Below are 21,216 nucleotides of genomic sequence, written 5' to 3'. Positions count from 1 at the left end.
TATGATGGATTGGGTTGGGTTGAGTTAAAAAAAATTTATAAAAACCAAACGGAATCAAATCAATTAAATTTAATTAAATTAGTTCTTAAACCAAATTGAATCAGCCGCGAATATCCCAATTTCAGATAATAAAGGGAGTTGTTCTTGTTGGAGCAGAATGTAGCAAAACTCAAATTTTGACTCCTTCGCAAATTGCAAATTGCAAATTGCAAATTGCGTTGCGAGTGATGCTTCTCAAAATGGAGATGTGGAGGTTCTATACATAGTGCACATTTTGGGAGGCGCTGCAGTGCCTTCAAGCGGATTTGCAACTGTAGCAAAAGAAACGTCAACAAAACTCAAAAATTAAAGCCGCAGAAACTAGTTTAAATCTCTTCATTCTGTGTACTAAAAAGGGATTAAGGATTGCTTTCGTAATTAATTTCTGTTCAGCTTTTATTAAACCGGGGCCATCTATTAGACTTCTTTCATATTAGTGCTATCCACCTTGAGCACAGAAGATACATCTCGTAAAAAATAAAAAAGACTGAGGGTTGTTGAACGGGTAAAGTTAGTGTTTCAAAATTTAATGGTGTAAACTTATTTTTTAAGGAATTAATATAAATTATAGTTAAGTTGATAATAATTAAATAATACTTTTATTCCATTTTTAATGCAATATATTAAATAATATTAAAAAATAACATAATATTCATAATTTTATAGTATTGAAAATTAAATCTTACTAATAAATGTCATTATTTATAACTTCTCAGATAACATTCAGAATAAAAAATAAAACCAAATCAAATATACCGTAATATTTAACTATAACAAATACAATAATTAATATTTATTAACAATCAGATAACCACAACAACAAAAACCCTATGCTCCACATTACTTTCATTTCTCATGAAATGCTTCATCTATGAAATATGATCTATCCTTTTGGCTAATTTTGAAAAATAGTCCAAACACTACGATCAATTCTTATTTTATTTTCTTTTCCTCGCCACTTATAAAATGAATAGAAACAGGAGTTTTCATAAGAGAATAACCTTAACAAAATACCTTTCATATACTCCAACAGTTTTTTTTATTAAAATTAAAATTAATTAAGAAAATCTTTCAACATAGAAATTAATTAATTTGATACAAAATCTGCACTAAATAAACCAAGCAATTTTTATATAAATATTTTATGTTTAATTAAATCATTTTTATTTTTCTTTAAAATTCCATTCCCAATTATATTTTAAGTGAAATTATATTTTTATGATTTTTATAATTGTTTTACAATTAAGAGAGCAATGGTCAGAAAAATATAAAATAAAGTGGATAAGATATTGAAAAGAGAAAAAAAAATATAAAATGTTATAAAAGAAATACGTACGCAAATTATATAATTAATTCATAAAACTATATTCAATAGAATGAAAAATAAAATAAAAGGGTAAGATATTGAAAAGAGAGGGGAAAAAGTGTTGTAAAAAAAATAAAAATCAGTATAACTAATTCGTAAAAGGACCATAAATATTTGCAGAGCACGCTTTTTCCTTCTTTTGAGGATTTGGTAAAAGTGAGGGAATAAGAATATGGCAGACAGAAACTTTCCTCAACCGCATCCCAAACGTGGAACGAATGGAGATTTGAACCGATCCATATTTAGCAGTCCTTCCTATAGTGACTGTACCCTATAATAATAAGACAATAATAATCCATCGTGACAGATTCACAAGAAGAGGGCAACATGGTGAAATTATGTTTGTTTCATTTTTGGATTTAGAACAACATCAGTTAAAAGCAGATGGTGATTGTAAGTTTTTCACTTTTCGATTTTACTCTTTAACTACTTTGTATTTTTCAACTAAAACAAGTTGAACACTCCACAAATTAAGAATGATATTTTCTGAACTCACATAGTTCTTTCTAAAAAACTAGCAAAAGTTAAGAAAACACATTAACTACAAAAAATACCTTCTTGAAGAATTTGAGTGATTTGAAAAAATGTAAATTAAAGAATGATTTCATCCTTCAACATTTTTTGTTCTTTCTCATTGTGAGTTCTATACTTGTAGTAAGTTTATTCCAAAGAGAATTGAAATATTGTTGTTTCAATGAAAAAGGACTTTCGGGCAATAATAGGTGTTTTAAAAAACAATTTATGCAAAGAGTGTAGTCTGTAAACAACTTGCACCACAAGGACTATTTTTGGTACATAGGATTTCGGAGGTATCATCCTAGATTGTTTTCACAATAATGCATTTGTGTTTTTTTTCTTCAAGAGTGTGGGAGGAGCCACTCTTACTAGTGTCAATTGTTTTGGTTGCTATATGTTTTTAACATAGGTTATATTTATAACTAAACTAATGTTAACGTATATTTTTATATCATTGTGTATTTTTTTGTCTTTTTATCCTCCATTATTTTGATATGCGTATATATATTTTTTATTTCACTTGCATTGAATTTTTTTTATTGAATTCAAAGAAACAAGTCACTCCCTCTCTTAATGGTATCAGGCCAAAACAAATGTTAATAACTAATACTATATTTCTTTAATATTTTTATTAAAAAATTAATAAAAAAAACATGTTAACAGAATATATAGCTAGCATAATTATTGGCCAATCCACCGAATTGTAATTTGTAGTGACGATTTCACGATACATAAGACAATTTGCGAGCATAATAATAACTAATAACTAATAACTTTTTTTTTTAATGAGATTTGAATTTACAATCTTCCATCCTTCATTTATTATTTTTTTAATCAGTGAACTAATCTTATATCTCCATAACAACCAACTACTACATAAGTTAATGTAGAAATAATCTGGGAAGGAGGTAGCAACACCAAGAAATACCCAAGGCGCGTGAATTCTAGCTAGGACAATCCCGCAATGAAACATTAAACCATGTTCCCGCCAACGATACAAGCTGGCAAAGATAGAGACTGATCATAGGAAAATAAGTAAATAAACCCTCAAGGTCAAGACAAATCTCAGGATAACATTCGGCTCATAAGGAATAAAATTTAGTTAGTTAAATTATCTGTTTTATTAAAATATAATATAATGAAATGTGGTAGAACCGTAGAATTAAGAAGGAATCCATTATATTTTTTTTTTCTAAAAAAAAAACCATCCTATCTTTATTTTACTCGTGATTAGATGTCTAAACAAAGGCGAAAATCAAACAGCAACGTGCTTATAGGGATCTCTAATCTTATAGACAGTAGAGACCCTTGATGACAGAAAGCAGCCCATTTTTTTTTTTTAAATATACAATAATGGTAATTAATGAAGTTTAAATTTAAGATTCCACATTAATTACTAAAATCCCAACTACTAGACCATCTTAGTAAAAACTCCAAAATCAGGTTATCAAAAAATTGAAAACTCTTCCTCTAAAAAAAAAATTATAAGAATTCAATCCATTTATAATCCTTGTGTTTGTTTCCCAAACATTTGAAAGTTGAAAACATCCAAGAGTCATGATGGGTTCCTTTCCTTCTCAAAATGGAGATGATGAGGTTCTACACAGAGCGGCCATTCTGGGAGTGGGAGGGTTATCAGAGGAGGACAAGCAGCACTGCAACTGTAACAAAAAATAATTTCAGAATAGATTAAAGCTGCCAAACCCTGACCACTACAGAATAATGAATAAGGGAAGTTGTTCTTTTAATTCGTTTCCATACACTTTTCACAGTAGCATGGAAATGACCACACATAAAAGTGATGGATACCAAACCAGCTGAAGCGTCTTAATTTCTCGCTCACCTTTTCTTTAAATCTAGGTACAACATTTTCCTAAATCCAGTACAAATTTTTCCTACCGAATAAGTATATCAATACTTTTTAACTTTCTAACATATCACATATATTTAGGGAATATTTTAAGTTTAATAAATATGTGATGTTAATCTAAAAGTATGTAGCGAAATTAATTTTTAGATAACTTTTTAAGATAATTACTATTTAAACCAGCAAATTTATTAGACATGAAGGTTTATTGTGTTAATGCATATGCATATGTTATTTATTCACATAATTAGGTCATATTAAAATATTTCTTTCATAATTATTTATAGAAAAAAATTGAATTTCTAAAAAAAATCAACTAATACATGTCATGTTTTTTTCGAAATTAAATAAAAAAGAGGTTTAATTGCATTCCAGCTGCCTATTGTAATTCTACGTGAAACGCTGGAACAGAATTGTCTTTTAGATACATAAAAAAATATAATAATTTTTATTTTCTTTTCTCTCTGTACAATTATTTGTGAAAAGGTTTATACAAATATGACCTTATTCTTTATTTCCTTTAAAAGGTTGTTTACAAAAAACGCAAGAACTATGAAAAGATATTGCATTACAAAAATGGTTAAGATCCGATGAAAAGAAGGAACAACAAAATTAAAAAAAGAAAAAACAGCTAACCTCTTTCAATTGTCTTTTTAGTCTGGAATTCTCTTCCGTTAAACGGGCAATTTCAACTTCCAAGCCTTTTCTATAAGCCTGCACGTACAAATTGTTTTCCAACAGTTAGTTAATAAGAAAGAAAACACAACTTTTGAGCATTAAGAAGATTCAAAGTGCAGAAAGAAAGATAGCTTAGTAACCTGTTTTCTAGCTCTGGACCGAACCGCGGATTCTCGATTTTTTATTATACGCGCATGGCGTTGATCTAGCAGGGTGGTTTTCTTAGAGCCGGAGGCTTCGAAGGAAGTGTTGGAGACAGAAAGAAGAGAGTGGTCATGGTCATGTTTGTGAAAGACAGAAGAGGAAGTGGAAGTGAGGTTAAGAAAAGAAGAATCAGAGACAGAGTGGTTGTTGTTGAAGTCTATGTCAACAGGGGAATTGGAGAGAGAGTCGAGTTTGATGTCGTTCCAGACATGCTCAATGGAAGAAGGAGGAGAGAGATGGGGCCAGCAATCACATGGCGATGAGGCCATCGCTTTCTCCCTCGCATGCACACAAAAAATCTCTGTAGGTTTGGGTGGCCATGAGGCCATGCTTCACCCCCTCTCTTTTTCTCTCTTTTTTCTTTACTTTGTTTGGCAATAACAAGGGTATTTCCACATTTGGGGTTGACAAGGAGGTCCCAGGTTCATGTCCCCACACAAATTAACCACCACCTCATTTTTCTTCTTCTTATTATACTCGGTTGTCTTTTCATCTGACATTTTGGTTTGGTTACAAATACAGGTAACCGGAAGAGTTTTATTTGTTAATGTAGACCGTAAACAGTTTTGCTATTGATGGTAGTACTAAAGAATCAGAAGATAGGGGGTTTCACATGTGATCATGGAGGATTCAAGTCTTCACTCATCTTTTTAAAGTCAAGTGTTCTTTCATAACTTTTTTTTTTCAAGTTTAGAAGCTTTCTCTGCTTTGGAGTGAAGTGGAACATTATTTTCTCTTCCTAAATTTATTGTGACAGAAAAAGAAACAGAAATATCCAACATATATTTTATTGTTGATTGAAATTTATTAAGTTATAAAATGAGATGGAGGAGATAAATTTTAATAAATATTAATAATATAAAATATTTTTAAAAATATATATATATTAGAGAATATGCTATTAGCATTTATTTTTGTTCAGAAAAATACAAACACGGTAGACAATTCAAGTGATAATGATGATTCTCACGAGCGGCAACAATCTTAGTGAGCAACTAAACCTACATACACATGCAAAAACACTCAAATGAAGGATAAATTATGAGACTTAGATGTATATGTGTAGACATGAAATGCAATTTTTTTTTTGTCAATGCATGAAATGTCTTGTACAGATATAGATAACAGAAAAAGTTTGTTATTCTGAAGATAATGCCTAAAAAATTAAGAATAAAAACTAAAAATATGGCATTTAATAATAATATTAATGCCCCTTCGTTACGATTTTTACTAAATTTTTAAAAATTTCCGACGAAAAGAAAACCAAGTAGAGTAAGGGCAAGAAAAATTGATGGAGGTTTTTTTCTTGGTAAGGAAATTGATGGAGGTTGGTTACAAATTTGGGTTTGGTTACAATATAAGTTTTACTTTTTGTTTGATTCAATACTTTTTGTTTCCAACTCTATAAAAAAAAGGACTTATAATATACAATTCTAAACTTGTCCTTGAAGCCCGTTAACCAAGGTATTTTTTTTTACTTTCATGAAAACATAACTCTTGTTTCATATAGTTGAAACAATATATTCTAGGGAGGCATTTGATTTATTAGTTTATTTTTCTATAAGGTTATTTATCATGTAAATTGTGGGCATTTTAAAAAAAATTTACTCTATCTTTTTAGTTATTTTTTTTAAAACATTAACCTAAATAGCGTTTTCCCATAATCACTCTGCAACTGTTGCTCAGATATACTAGTATTATATAGCTTTAGCTTGTTGTTAGTGGACAACATAGTGAACCTATCATCTTTTACGGGATTGCTATACAGCTCAAACGCTTTGAATTTTTCTTGAAGATGAGTGATTAATGTATTCTGAAATATTCGACAAATTACATTTTAATATTATGAGCATTTGACTACTTGTGGTTAATTTAGGCTTCTTCGTGGTTTGAACTTATCACATCCCTTTATAATGATGATTTTATGTTACTTCCAGCCGATCGCCTAACGAATATACTAACATTGTGATTCTTGACTAATGACTACAAACACCATAAAAATAAAACGATTCCATTTCAATCATTTAATTAAAAAAAAAACAATCAGCCAAAAACTACCATAATACCGGCCAAACACTGCCTGGACGGAACTCAAATGTTGTGGAACGTCACGCATGCTATCAGTTTATCAGGGCAGAAAGGGTTCGATTTAGTCTAACTTTTAAACAAAATCATTTGAATTAAACATAATATTTGATTTAATTTGAATATAATATCAACTATTTGCAATTTAATGACTAACAACGTAAAACAACTTAATAACTTAAGTATTGATCAGTTCTTCAAAATGATATTTACATAATTATAAACAATAAAGTAATAAAAACTACCTTAGTTCAAATATCAACACAAAATAATACAAATTCAATTTTAATAATAAAAAATAAAAGATCAATTCAAACCAAACATTTTCAATCTCTTTATTAAACGATTTGACAGATTAAAACAGTTCAATTTCACACCTCTACCTCTAAACGGCAGAATCCATTTCAAGATTTCAGGGGAAGATGTGATGAGACTCGTAAGAGATTAAGGCAACAAATGCCAATGGAATATGTACATAAAAAATGCGGGAACATTAAAAAATAAATGACGAAACGATAAGGAAAAATAAACGAACGAAGAAATTACTTAGGGCAACAAGTATAAACGGGCAAGACCATCAAACAATCTACCACCTATTTATGTGAGCACACAGAAGTGACAGAGCAAACATCAAGGCCTAATTTGTTAAAATGGCAGGGCAACTTGGCACAAGCGAACTCAAGTGCTCAATTCAATTCAATTCAATTCATAACAAATACTTTACCCACACATACCACCATAAGCCACCAGAAAATAAAGAATAAATCATCCGCAGCAAAAAAAAACTATACAAAACCCAAAACTCAATTCACCTCCATCAAAATTCTAGATTTCTTGTGTCTCGTTAACTTTCTTTATCTTTTTAGGCCATAATAATTCCAAAGAATTCTTATTTATTTCCCTATTTGATTCAATTGCTACCAAAATCGATCTCAGTCACCGTAGAAAGGAATCAACCTATCCTACCATCCCCTCCAAAAAAACCCTTTCAAAATCAAGAGTCGCACAGGGCCAAAAACTAGAATGGGCCAAGTATTTTGGGATGAGGAAGATAAACTGAGTTGAGTTTTAATTGCTGCTCACAGTAGCATCATTTGGGACTTGGGACTGAGTTGAGGACTCTCCTGCAGCATCTTCATTTGTGGTAGGCTCAGTGTTAACTTTATGTGAAATAGCTTCATCCACTGTGATCTTTTCAAAATCAGCTGCTAGGTTATTAGAACTTGATCCGCTAGGGGATATTGAACCAGAGTTGGCCCGAAGCTGGGCGGAGGGAAGCCACTTCATCCACTCATTGCACCTCCTTAACTTGTCCCCCTACAGCAAATTTGAAATGCAGAAATAACTAATTAGAAAATATAATAAATTGAATAGCTTTAATCAAAGTATACTTCAAACATACCTCCACTGCATCGCTAACATGGCAATGAACAGAAATGAGATGTGTAGAAAGTGTGATCAGTGAAAGCTGAATGAGAATGACACAAAACTTTAAAATAAGAACTTACCTGCACTTCCACGACAGTGGAAGTTCTCAATGAATCCAATATCAACTTAATGTTGCTTGTCAAACTTCTAACCTGCAAAAAGATAAAACAAACCTAGAATACTTATCATTTTATGAAAGTTTAATCAAATCATAACCTAACTATTAGCAACATAAGGGTCAAGGATCACTCCAAAACATATATATTAATCTTAATACCCAAAATCTTGTGCATGTTCACCAAAGGTACCCCCTCCCTCTCTGTGTGTGCCAGTGTTGTCAAATAGCGGCGCTATCACGCTATAGCATAGTGGGTTTTGGAGAAAACGGAATCGTGATGGCGTCACGGACTCCACGATAATCGAATTTGCCAGCACCTTACGCGTCACGGAACCAAGTTGGGTCGCGGCTGTTGTTTTGGGCTAGCAGAATGCACACAAGGGCCCAACAGTAGCCTTACTTATTGACTTTGTTAAAAGTTAAAACTCATTTTACTTTTTACTCAATTATTTTTACCTTTTACTTATGGACTTGGGACAACAGTAGCATTTTAACTTCAGTTCTACTTCAACTTCACGTAAATTTTTTCCAGTGCATTCTAGAACTTCTCATTTCCTCTGATTCTTAGTCACCACATAGCCTTCTTCGTCCAGCCTCTTTTTTTACAGGTAAGGTAACAATTCTTTATTTTGTTTAATACTTCTTTCTTCTTCTTCCTCTGTTTTTTCTTTCTTCTTCTTCGTCCAGCATTTTAACTTCTTTTTTCTTCTTCTTCCTCTGTTTTCTTGATGCTGGGGCAGGGGCAGAGCAGAATGAATAGATGTTTTCTTTATCGGACTTGTTCAGCTAAATTAGCTTTTAGCTTATTCTGATTATGTGCCTCACTAGGGCTTGTTTAGCTAATTAGCATTCAGCTGTTTATAGCATTTTTTTATTTTATTGGGGAAGGGGCAGAGGAGAATGAACATATATTGTCTTGAACAATTTAACTTTTGAGATAATATTATGTTAATGTTTATCCAGCTTCTTTTTTTTGCATATAGGATTCTTTTTTATACATATTTAATTGTTATATATATTCTATTTCAACCGCTATGCGGCTTCCACTATTTGACCGCGACGTATCCGCTATATTCTATAGCGGATTTTCAGCTTTTCGTGATTCTCCGCGATCAGGTAATGATTACACTGGTGTGTGCACACATGCACATGGAAGGCATGTTTGGGACAAGATTCATTGACACAAGGCGTAAGAAATATACAAAGAGACCTCTCCCCCTCTCCTCAATGAGTTTCTGAATTGAATTATAGACTTCATCTACTCCATGAAAACTATCAATCAAACAATAGATTGATAAAAGATCTAATAACATAAACACCCCGAGGTTTTTTCGAATTGCACACAATACCCTCCTAAATTATTGTTTACAACAACCTCCTTTATAAGGGGTTTAGGGGGGTTAGTGTAATATATAAGGGGGTGTATGTTTAATGTTTTCAAACATTAAGGGGATATAGTGTAGGAATAAAAATAAAGGGCAGTGTTGTGTGCAATTTGAAAAAAAACTTGGGTGCAAATGTAATTTGCTCTTGATAAAATTTACCATTTACTATAAAGCTACCAAAGGTGAGTTTTGCCAAGAATAACACACAGCACAATGAGGTAGAAAGAGGAGGTTGACATATGGGCATAAATGAACAAATAATAATTCATTGATACATTCAAGCAAACAGCTGTTTATTAGAAGATGAAATATTTGTAAGGATAAGTGTAAGTCTGGAAGTGTAAAAACAATATAAAAAATGAATGAGATGAGACACATTTGTATGCTTTTGGATGGAATTTGGTTTCTTAATACCTTAAGAAATTTTCCTGCAATATTAGGACCAGGCATAGAATGGAATGGCATAAGTTGTCATTGTTTGGATTATTTAAACTAAAATGGAATGAATGAAACAGATAAATCTCATTCTAGTCCAGTCCACACCATAGATCATTATAGATAGCATAGTCCAATTGTAGAAAAGCACATATTATTGTTGGACTATATTAAGACTTGTTCTTTCTAATATCCATACCAGTAGCATTGTCTATATTGAAAATGAAAATTTCAATTAAAAGAACAATAAAATTGTGGGAGTAACATTAAAAAAAAATGACTTGGAAGTAGAACACATTTTAAAACCATATCCAAAGTTCTGTAAAACCCATAGCTGTTCCTAACCAGTTCCTTCCATCATTTTATACAGATGACACTGCATGTTAAATATTATTTCAAGCAAAAAACAACGTTTTTGTGGCAGCAGGTTGCTTTGACATTCATGAAATAATTTTTGAAAATATTAAACCCCCCAGGAAGGGATCTTTGCTGGTGAAACGCAGAGCTTAGAGCTTAATCATAAAGGTATTAAAAAGCAGCATAACAAGGATACCAAATATATTCCAAAAAAGCTAGGCAATCTAACATAAGAAAAATAGAATGTTTCCTCATAAGCACCAAGTAAATCCATTCTTTTTCCAGATCTATTATTCTGTTATATTTTATCTTCAGTTTCAACTACAACAACTGCTTCTGAGGTAACAAACATTAGCATCAACCATGAAAGGAAAAATTCCTTAATGGAAAATAAAAATCTATTAAAAATATCCACAGCAGACAAACGATCAGTATATGGTTAAAATCATTAAACCATACAATCAATTACATATATCATACACTGTTTCACATACTCAGACTTGGCAGAAAAAATGTTTAAAATATTACTTGATCAAGCACAATTAACTTACCCTTGGGAAGCTTGCAATCAGAGTAATAGGAACCCATCCCTGTTCATCCATGTTGGACCTTAAATACTCATCCTTCACTAAATTAGCATCACTGTCATAAACAAACCAGCAATGAAAAGAAAATTCAACAGCCAGGATTTGTTGGCAAACTAAATAGTAAATAACACAGAACAGAAAAAATTACCTAAAGTAATAATCAATTTGGTTGGCTATTGTATTGGTGAGAGGAGTTTCTGCAACTGGGAAGAACATTGCAGGAGGAGGTGCATGTGTGAAAAATGGCATGCCCCCAAAGGGTTCAAATTGTAGCGTTGGGAAATAATAGAATTCTATAAAGGAAGAGAAAGTGCATTAGGTTTGTTTTGTTGTAGTAACATAATCAAATAAAAGAAGAAAAAAATAACTGACCAGGAAACCCAGCAGGGTTTGCAAAAGGTCGCATAGGCTGAGGCCCCATAAATGGAGCAGGATTAGGTGGCGGGGGCCTCATTAATCCCCTTGGAGGCATCCTCTGTTGATTTACATGAGCATCTCTAGTATTTGCATAACCTCCACGATCCTGATCACGCCTGCTGCCATAACTGTTATGATAGGGACCGTCTCCACGTGGATGGTGCCCAGCATTGCCCCTGCGAGAGGGACTCCGATGCTCACTCATTGGTGGCATAAAACCCCCATGCGGAGGTCTTGCATCCCAGTTATTGTTCCTGTAAGGATCCCTTGGAGTAGGAACTGGAACCCCTGGTATCCCATGGGCAAATGTTCTTGGAGGCATCGGAAGCACAGGAAAGGGGGGCGGTGGTGGCGGTGGAGGAAGATTCTGGGTAGCACCGGAGAAGTTGTTCTGAACAGGACCAGACCCAACATTATAGCCATTTGACCCTCCACGCTGCTTCATTGATCTTTGTCGATTAGCCATACCATAGTTCATTGCAGGAGTAGGACTAGGGTTTGCATTACCAATGGCTTGTTTCTGAGGGGAGTCTGAATTAACAGGATCCTGCAAAACAACAAACATCAGAGAGGATACAACTATTTTCTGTAATAAATAAACACACATCCTTCATAAGGAAAACATCAACTCGTTTACAATGTCAACAACAGAGGAACAACATTACCCCAATATGAATCCTAAAACCCTTAAGATTTACAATTAAATTTGTTTCTTCCTTCAAATAAAATAGAATCTGAAGACAATGATAGAATCAGGCTTTGGTATGAAAAGCGGACCTGAGGAGTGGTGGTGAGTGATTCTTCATCAGCAGCAGTCTTAACAGAGGAGTCAGATGTCAATTTAGCGGTGGGCTTGGTGGACTCAGATAAATCGGGCCAAGAATGAGCGCCCATTACAGGCCCAACTTCCGAGACGCCATTGGACTCCGGTTTCTTCCACGCAGGTTTCACGGTGGTATCGCTTGTTTGAACGGCGGGACCGTTAGAATTAATGGAATCGAGGGACGAGAACGAGGAAGAGGAAGAAGATGGCGGCGATTGATGGTTAGGTTCAGCGTCAGCACCGCGAACTACCTGGGCCCACGGGGATGGCAGGTTTTTTCGCGGGAAATTATTAGAGGTGTCAGCGGCAGCAGTAGCAGCAGTGGGTGAGTAATGGTTAGAGGAAGAATCAACGGTGGTGGTAACCATTGCCGATTAGGGTTTCCGGTTTCACAGAGACAGATTATTATTGATTGATCAGTGTATAAAGAAAAGCATGGACAGATAAATTAATAAATCGGTATGGGTTATGGATGAAATTGTTTCGAAAATTAAAAAAAAGAGGCCAGAGAAATAACAAGATTAAAAGAAAGAAATAATGAGTTAGGGTTTGTGATGGCAGAAGGGTTTGCGATAAAAATTACAAAAGGGTGTGGATGTTGGTATGGTAGCAGGACCCTCTTCTCTTGCGTTGCGTTGGCTTTCACTCTCCGAGGCGCGCAACCTGCGATCTCTTCCGCCTCTCTTCTTTTCTGTTTTCACGACTCGGCGGAAACACAAACAAAGTGCAGCAGTAGCAGCTACCCCAGCTGTTACGAAACCTAGTTCTTTTCTCTATTTTTATTTTTAATTCTAGTAGTCAAAATATTCCTTTACTATATTACCCCTCTTTCTTGTACAAGACTCTTCTTTTTCTTTTGTACAAAACGGTAAATTCATGCTGTTTTTCTCTCTCTCTATTTTCTTTTGTGCAAGTATATTTTATCACAGTTGACTTTGCCTCCTTTTACACACTCCATTTTAGTAAAATTTATTTTGCCTTCAAATTTTAATTTTATTATAAGGAATAAAAAATTACATCAGAATCCAGAAACACACCCCAAAAAGGTGCTAGTAATACTCTACATAACTACCTTGAAACCAGTTTGCAACACTATATTAGACAACCTTTTCTCCTTGGCTAACTTCAATCCTTGATGCACTTCCCACAATTCTTCAGCAGAGGGAGAAGCACGACCAGTCTTCTTAGCAAAACTCAAAAACTTTGTTTTTCAGAGGTTTACTTCGAACTTACTTTCACATAAAAATATTCAAATATAAATCACTTTAAGAATGGTTTGGATAATTTTTAATTTAAGAAATACTTTGTCATTTAAATTATCTGTCAATATATAAAAATTTATTGATATCCTTTATAATTGTTTACAGTTAAATTGTTTTAATACTTTCTTAACATATGATCTTAAAAAGTTGCCTATAAATTAGTATTCATTTTCTTTGCATGTAAATTAAAATAGTTATCTTGAACGGCAATGTTTTCACTGACAATACATATTTTAACAATAGTTTTTTAGGAGTTTTTCTTCTAAAATGGCATCTTTTAAGATATTTTTTTAAAAAAATTGTCTCTTTCAATCTATCATCTTTAATATATATAGTTCTAACTTAAATTTTATTATTTTTGTAAAATAATTTATTAATAATTAAAAATAACATCATATCATAATATAAATTATTTATTATAAATCTAAAATATAATTTATATATTTTTACAAAAATAATTTATATGTTTAAAAATAATTATTTGTTACAAAATTTAATTATAATATAATATATATATATATATTTAAAAAATTATTTATTATAAATTTTAATTATATAAAATAAATATTTATTTTGTGCAATACTATTTTTCAATAATTTAATAATGTGGTTGAAAATTGTATCAAAACAATGAATTATCAATGAATTATTTTAGGTGGTTCATGTTTGATTTTTCTTGAGCAATGTCTTGCACTCAAATCTTATGTATCCAAAAAAAAATCTATTAGAAGAGTTAATGTCACAAGAATAACATATGATACAAAAGGTGGAAAAAAATATAATAAAACTATGATAAACTTTTATACTATTTAAAGTCCTACTATATATTTTAGATTTTTTTTTTGAACTGGTTGTAACAAAAAAAAATAGTTATTTTGAATGAGAGCGTTTTTAGGATATTTTCTTAACTAATATATTTTCTATTTTGATTTAAAATTTCCAATATTAACTTTAATTCTAATATTTTATAAAATGAATTATTAATAATTAAAATTAACTTTACATCACAATATAAATTATATACAACAAATTCAAAATATAATTTATATATTAAAAAATATTTATCTATTAAAAATTTGATTATAATATAATTTATTTATTAAAAGAATATTTCCTATAAATTTTAGTTATATAAAATAAACATTTATTCTATACGATCCATAGACTTAAATAGTAATGATGTCAAAATCATGAAGAAATTTCACTCCTAACATGCTGAGTCTACAACCGACTAACTCGCCAACAAATTTTTGTATTTCGTTTTGATATTATGGACCCACTTTTTTATCCATTTTTGTTTAAAAAATAGGTTATATATTATCAGTGTAAATTATTTTATATTGTAAATCAATCATAATTTTATTTTAATAACTTTTTATTTTTATAATAATCATCTTCAAATTCATATAAACTATGATATGCAATTAAATAAGAATATAAAATCATTTTACATGAGCACATAACCATTAATTTTTTATATTTTTTGGCTTGAAAAATACTCTATTTTAATAATATTTGATCATCATATATAAGTTTTTTATCAGTAATCATGCAAAACCGTTCAAAAATCACGGGAAAAGTCACCCAAAAAAGTAATGTGGGTCACAACTTATACACTTCTTGAAATAGTGATATTTTTAATTTTGAAGCACGATTTTAAATATTTTTTACTGATTTAAATTGTGTCTCATCAAATGCGTTTATATGAAAAATATTGAGCTTAATTAACTTCCAAACCAAAAAATTGCCATCAACATGAAAATTTGAGCCTAACATATAATCCTGAATTTGAAAAATTATAGAAAATGTAGAAGAGGGTGAACGATGGACACGCTCAAAGCCTGCTCTTGTTTATGAAGAGTCTTACCTCTACAAAGATCCATTTTGACGTCGTTTGTTGATAATTTCCCATTATTATAATTAAAAAAATTATTTTATTTTAGGAATGGAGTGACTCTAATGGTGCAACGACTCTAGTGGTGCAACAAACTTGAAGTTGGAACATTTATCAACTTAAGAAAATAAAATAGATAATAAGCAACAACAATAATCATATCTCATGGATACATCAAATAACTAACTAAAAAAATGAAAAAGTAGTATATTCTATGCTATCATTTCTTATTAAGATCATTATTTGATCATAAATCTTCAAAGTTGTTAAAGTGGGTCAACCCAACTCACTTGAATTGGTTCACCATGTGTTGTTTGAAAAGCGAGTTAATTGGTCTACCTAAAATAAAATATAAAAAAATATTTTGTCTTCAAAGTTTAAATTTATTAGAAAGAATAAAGCGTAGCTTTTGTATTAAATTTTACAAAATTATATTAATTTTTTATTTAACGGGCTAAAAAGCCCAAAAAAGAAAGACTACAAAAAGAAACTAATTGGGAGTGATTAATCCTTTTAGGTCATATTTACAAAAAAAAAATTATATCAAAATGAATTCTTTGTAAAATAAATTATTAGCATATGTATAATCCAAAGTTAAAAGGATAATTTGAGGACATTGCAGTCAGACCAAAAAAAGGATAAATCAGTAATTTTTAATTAAAAGTTAATGTGACACATCCATAATTTTAAATTGTCACATCAAAATAAAGTAATAATTTAAAATTATTGATTTTCCACGTTAACATTCAACAATTTGAGATTGTTTGATACACCTACCCACAATTGTTGATAAAAAATTGTAGAATATATGAATATACATTTGTTTAAGTACACCTGAAACAACATTATGCTTAACCTTCAAACAACACTATACTTAGCTCCATTTTGAGCAATAACATCTAGATTAGTGGGTCCTAACATTTGAATTATATATGCAAAAAAGGGTTATGGAAGGAAAAATTATAAGAGCAAAAACCTACATATATATAATTAGGGAAACAAAGAACCCACTTAATGCAAATTGTTGTTTTGATGCTTAAGTGTAATGTTATTTTCAAGTGTATTTGAACTAATATTGATTCATATATTGTGTACTTTTTAATTACATACATAATTAAGTAGCACGCATATAAATCAACCATTGCAGATAATTGGATAACTGTATCAACGAACCAAAAATGTTAAATTATTGAATATTAATGTGACAAACCAACAATTTCAAATTTTTTTTTTGTTTTGATGTGATAAAATAATAATTTAAAAATTTTACTTCATTTAAAATTATTATTTCATTTTTTTTATTAACTGGACTGTCAAATTTTCAAATTATGAGTTCAATCTTGAATTTTAATCAAAAGAGACCATACCAATAATTTGTTTTAGAAAGAACTTAATTTAATAAATAAGGATGTAAAAATGAAATCACTCCTCAAATCACGTGGCAAAGGCACATAGAAATATTGAACGAGAGTTGCGAGACCCCACGTTAATACGTTTATATGACGCCATATGTGCTTTGTATCTTGTACAGAAACTCGTTCGTTACCAATGTTATCTCATGTTAGTATCCCAGCTGTTTTGCAAGCAAACGTGAATTTTCCAAAACCATCCACCATTTTGTGCTAGTATAAAGGCTTCATGCCCAAGTTTTTGCAGACTTAATTGGAATATAAATCATTTCATATGATTTGTATGCGTGTGGGTAATGGTTATATTTACGCAATATTTATTATATGGGTTGCAATTAAATCTTATTTTAATTTTTACTGATATATCTTTATTTTATTACATACAATTACACAAATGTAAAATAATGTGTTTGCTGCACATTAACACGGACATCAATATTGTTAATATATTAAAAATATTCTAAATATGATTTTAATTAACAATTATTATAAAAACTAATAATTTCATCATACGCATATTAGAATATATGATTAAATTATAAAATAAAAAATTACTCTAAGATTCGTTGTCTAATTAGACCTCAAAACCCAATAATAGTCCCATATATACATCTTATTAACTATATAATTAAAATGTCATTAATTTTTTCAATAAGAATATTAAACCAAGAAATTTAATCCCTAATTTTGGACATGATTTATTCCAATCATACTAAGTGTGTATTTAGATTGATGATGAGTTGAAGTCACCATAATTTTTTGGAAGCAACAAATAATTATTTTTGTGGTGATCAAATTCACTATGATTTTAACTCATCATAGTTTTTTTATCACCAAATTAACCAAAGACACTCTAAGGTGATGGTTCCAGTCCCCAGGCTGATCCTTCTAGTCACTTACAACTTAATTGACCTAACCGCTTTGGATTAATCAAAACATCAATGATTACTTTGAAATTATGTACGTAGAAGCTTGGTTAACTTGACTAATGACCAAAATACGAAAGAAGTGGTTGAGTTTATATACCGTAGATGAATAGAAATAGATAAATTGAGCTTGTGGTGGGAGCACTTGTCCAGTGTCCACGTGGGAGAACACACCGTGTGAGGTAAGCTAACTTGTAATCAAAGCCCTACCACAACATACTTATTTGTGGTGTAGCAAACTGCCAAATGGATTTCTTCTCTTGTTCTTCAATCTCTTAATTTCTCCCCAAGCCAGAAATATATAACACACCTAGCTCTCTCTTTATATACACACACATATCATACAAAAAGAAGATCAACATAATAACACTACACCTCTAATCTCTAAACCTTTTTAAATTTTATTTAGGAGATGACAAACCCTAGGTGGCTATCTCTCTTGCAAAGAAGAACGGGTGAGTTTAATAATTTCTGCAGCACTTAACTTTTTTTATACGTCTTTCGTTTATGTGTGAGCATGTATGTATACATTACACTTTACATATATATGATCTTCCTTGTTTTTCTTTTTCTTTTTGCTTTTGTTCATCTTCACGAAACTCCCAAATCAGTGTTATTGGTAATTTAATTAATTCGTAGAGAATCGAGCCAAATAATTATCTAATTAATGAAATTCATTTATGCAAATTATTTTTTTTATCGGTGATTAGTTTAATTTGTTAGTTTTATTAGAAATAGGAGACAGGAATTAAACCGGTAATCTCTCTCTTCTCTTTCTCCTTCACCCTTTCTCATATGCAAATTAATTAACCATGCAGGTAGATCCAGAAAGAAAGAACACGAAGAAGGTAGCTTTTGCGGCACGCCAAACGTGAATGGAGAATACCTCGAGGCATTCAGAACAAAGTCTTACGTTGAAATATGCAACATAGCACACAGGGAACTGGGAAATGCAAGCACTAATACTAATTCCTTTAAGATGCACCTTACCGAATATCTTCTAGAACCACCCCAGCAAGAAATTGTAGCAAACATGAAGGTGCACCGTCTTCTGGTGGACTACTTCGAAGCCAGCTTAGAAGCATGCCGTTGTTGCGAGACAATCGTTCAAGCTATCCATCAAACAAGACTTGCTTACGCAAGAGTCACCAATGTCGTTGTCAAGCTAAGCCAAACAGCGCCTTATTATGACCAATCCCAAAACCCTATCCACACACAACTTTCTTCCTTCGTATTATTACAAAATAACCCTTTGTCTATTGTGCAGTTCCATGACATTCACGACAGATACATGACCCTCTTAAGTAGGCTGTTATCAAAGAAAAGGAAAATTCAAAGAATATTAACCATAAAGAGCGTTTGCAAGAAGGTTGGAGGAATCGGTTTAATCGTTTCGCAAGGCGTTCTTATGGTGGCTTTATTGGTATTTGCGTTTCATAGTGTAATTGGGTTTGTGGCTGCTGCACCGTGCATAGTTGGTTTGGTCATGAAGAAGAGATTTAAGAGGAGTTGTGAAAGGTTCAACACTAGAAACTCTTGTATGAAATTGTGTGAGCAACTTGATGTTGCTGCCAAAGGGGTTTATGTGGTGATCAATGAGTTGGACACTATGAGCCGAATGGTTAAGAGGTTAGATGATGAGGTTGAACATTGGAGACAGGTTGCTGATATTTGTGTGAAGAATTACTGTAAGTGTGAAATATTGAAGCGGGTTGTGAAGGAATTTCAGGACAACGAATCTAACTTTTTGGATATGTTGGAAGAACTTGAAGAGCATATCTATTTGTGCTTTCTCACCGTAAACAGATTTAGAAGATTGGTTATGGAAGAAATTATGGGGAAACAACGTTAAAAGAAATTGACACCACTCTTTTGCTTTTATCATAGCGAAGGAGTTTTTTTAGCAGTAGTGCGCGAGACACGTTCGATTAGAAACTTCTGCAATGTCACACCCACCGTTCCTAGAGGAATGTTTCACAAGAGGATTAATTTTTCTTCCCTTCGGGGACCAGGTGACTTTGACCAGTGCTCATTCTTTCAATTTTCAAATAGTCTTCGTAATTCTTTTGATTTTTTTTACGTCTTCATTCATAATAAATAATAAGAATTCTTACTGTACAGTCTCTCCCCTCCTTAATCTTGTTGCCAAGAATTTCTGTTATAAGTCTTGATTCGCATGATTTATTTTTATTCAGCGTGAAATTATAACCTGACGACTCCATCAACTATTTACTAATATTATATTAGTTAAAGTATATTTGAGTTCAAATATAGTACGTAACATCTAGAAGCTGATCTTGTAAAAAAAGAAAAAGAAAAATAAGTTCGGGAGAAGATAATGAAACTATCCTATTTGACACCGAGAAAGAAAGAGAAAGAAGTGTAGCTTTGATGGATGATATGATTTGATAGGGAAAAAGAGATAAAAAAAAATAAAAGGGTATTAAATAGATGTTTATGATTTATAGGTTATAATTGATGGAGTTATAACCTGACGACTCCATCAACTATCCTATCGGTTTGTGTTTTTCAGCGTGAAATTATAACCTGACGACTCCATCAACTATATAAGCATTTTTAGGTTAAGATTCGGACCTTGAATTACTTAGTTAAAAAACACAAACCGATATCACTTATATAAGCATTGTTGTTGGTGTTTATGACATATGGATGTTCATATGTCATTACTCTTGATAAAATAGATGAACACTCCACACCTATAACATGATAACAAGAAAACAAGGTTAAATTACAATTTTGCCTCCCTTTAATTTCTGATTTGCAATTTTAGTTCCTAAAATTTAGAAAATTCATAATTTTGGGGTTCACGAAGAGGAGGTTTTAGGGTTTTGAGCCTAGGAAGAGGAGGGTAAGTAGGGGATATTGAAATTTTTGGGGGTGCAAGAACCAAAAAATGGGTTGCAGGAAATTCCCGGAGTCCTGTTGCTTTTACGTGAACGGATTTGTGAGGCTTTGATTTCACAATTATTTAAAGCCCAAACATAGATGGGCCGAAGGCTAGAGTTAAAAGGGCAAAAAATAATTAAAAAAATGCTTCTCTCTCTTCCTGTTCAGCTCTTCCCTGCATATTTGAGAGGATCACATCTTCATGCGAGACCTACTCGCACAGTCAGACTTTTCATTCCTTCACTATTTAGGAAGGCTCCAAAATAGATGAATGAATTAATGTTAGCTTGTTTTCATTCCTTTTTTTTATTATTTATTTTCAATCCTCTCTTGGAAGTTTCTTCTATTTTCAGTGATATCGAACATCATGGTAGAACATTCTCCATGAAAGTTGACATATAAAATATCAAACTATTAATTTATTAAATAAAACACAAAAAGTTGGCTGCAAGAGTATATAATGGACATCTTATTTAAATATTTTTTTTATATAACATGTGTCAATCCAAATTT

At 31.6% G+C, this 21,216-nt stretch overlaps 3 protein-coding genes across 3 annotated transcripts; 1 reads left to right on the top strand and 2 right to left on the bottom strand.

Annotated features, from left to right (window-relative positions):
- Positions 1-3,261: 3,261 nt before the first annotated feature.
- Positions 3,262-5,004, bottom strand: BZIP46 (bZIP transcription factor bZIP46). The gene is given in 3 exon segments (NM_001250034.1): positions 3,262-3,582; positions 4,425-4,502; positions 4,607-5,004. Coding segments are annotated over 3 exon segments (555 nt in total). The 5' UTR covers positions 5,000-5,004; the 3' UTR covers positions 3,262-3,498.
- Positions 5,005-7,371: 2,367 nt separating this feature from the next.
- LOC100775279 (la-related protein 1C) lies at positions 7,372-13,060 on the bottom strand. Its single transcript, XM_006577897.4, has 6 exons — positions 12,260-13,060; positions 11,438-12,029; positions 11,214-11,358; positions 11,030-11,120; positions 8,264-8,335; positions 7,372-8,072 (listed from the first exon to the last, which is right to left on the bottom strand). Exons 1-6 carry the CDS (start codon positions 12,671-12,673, stop codon positions 7,824-7,826), a joined length of 1,563 nt encoding a protein of 520 aa, XP_006577960.1. The 5' UTR covers positions 12,674-13,060; the 3' UTR covers positions 7,372-7,823.
- A 5,070-nt stretch (positions 13,061-18,130) lies between these two features.
- Positions 18,131-20,383, top strand: LOC100819660 (UPF0496 protein At1g20180). Its single transcript, XM_006578963.3, has 2 exons — positions 18,131-18,251; positions 18,615-20,383. Exons 1-2 carry the CDS (start codon positions 18,209-18,211, stop codon positions 19,646-19,648), a joined length of 1,077 nt encoding a protein of 358 aa, XP_006579026.1. The 5' UTR covers positions 18,131-18,208; the 3' UTR covers positions 19,649-20,383.
- The last annotated feature ends 833 nt before the right edge of the window (positions 20,384-21,216 follow it).

Source organism: Glycine max, chromosome 4 (genome assembly GCF_000004515.6).
Source record: "Glycine max cultivar Williams 82 chromosome 4, Glycine_max_v4.0, whole genome shotgun sequence".
NCBI lineage: Eukaryota > Viridiplantae > Streptophyta > Magnoliopsida > Fabales > Fabaceae > Glycine > Glycine max.
The sequence above is the reverse complement of the archived record's forward strand: the minus strand, read 5'-3'. Positions and strand labels throughout refer to the sequence as shown.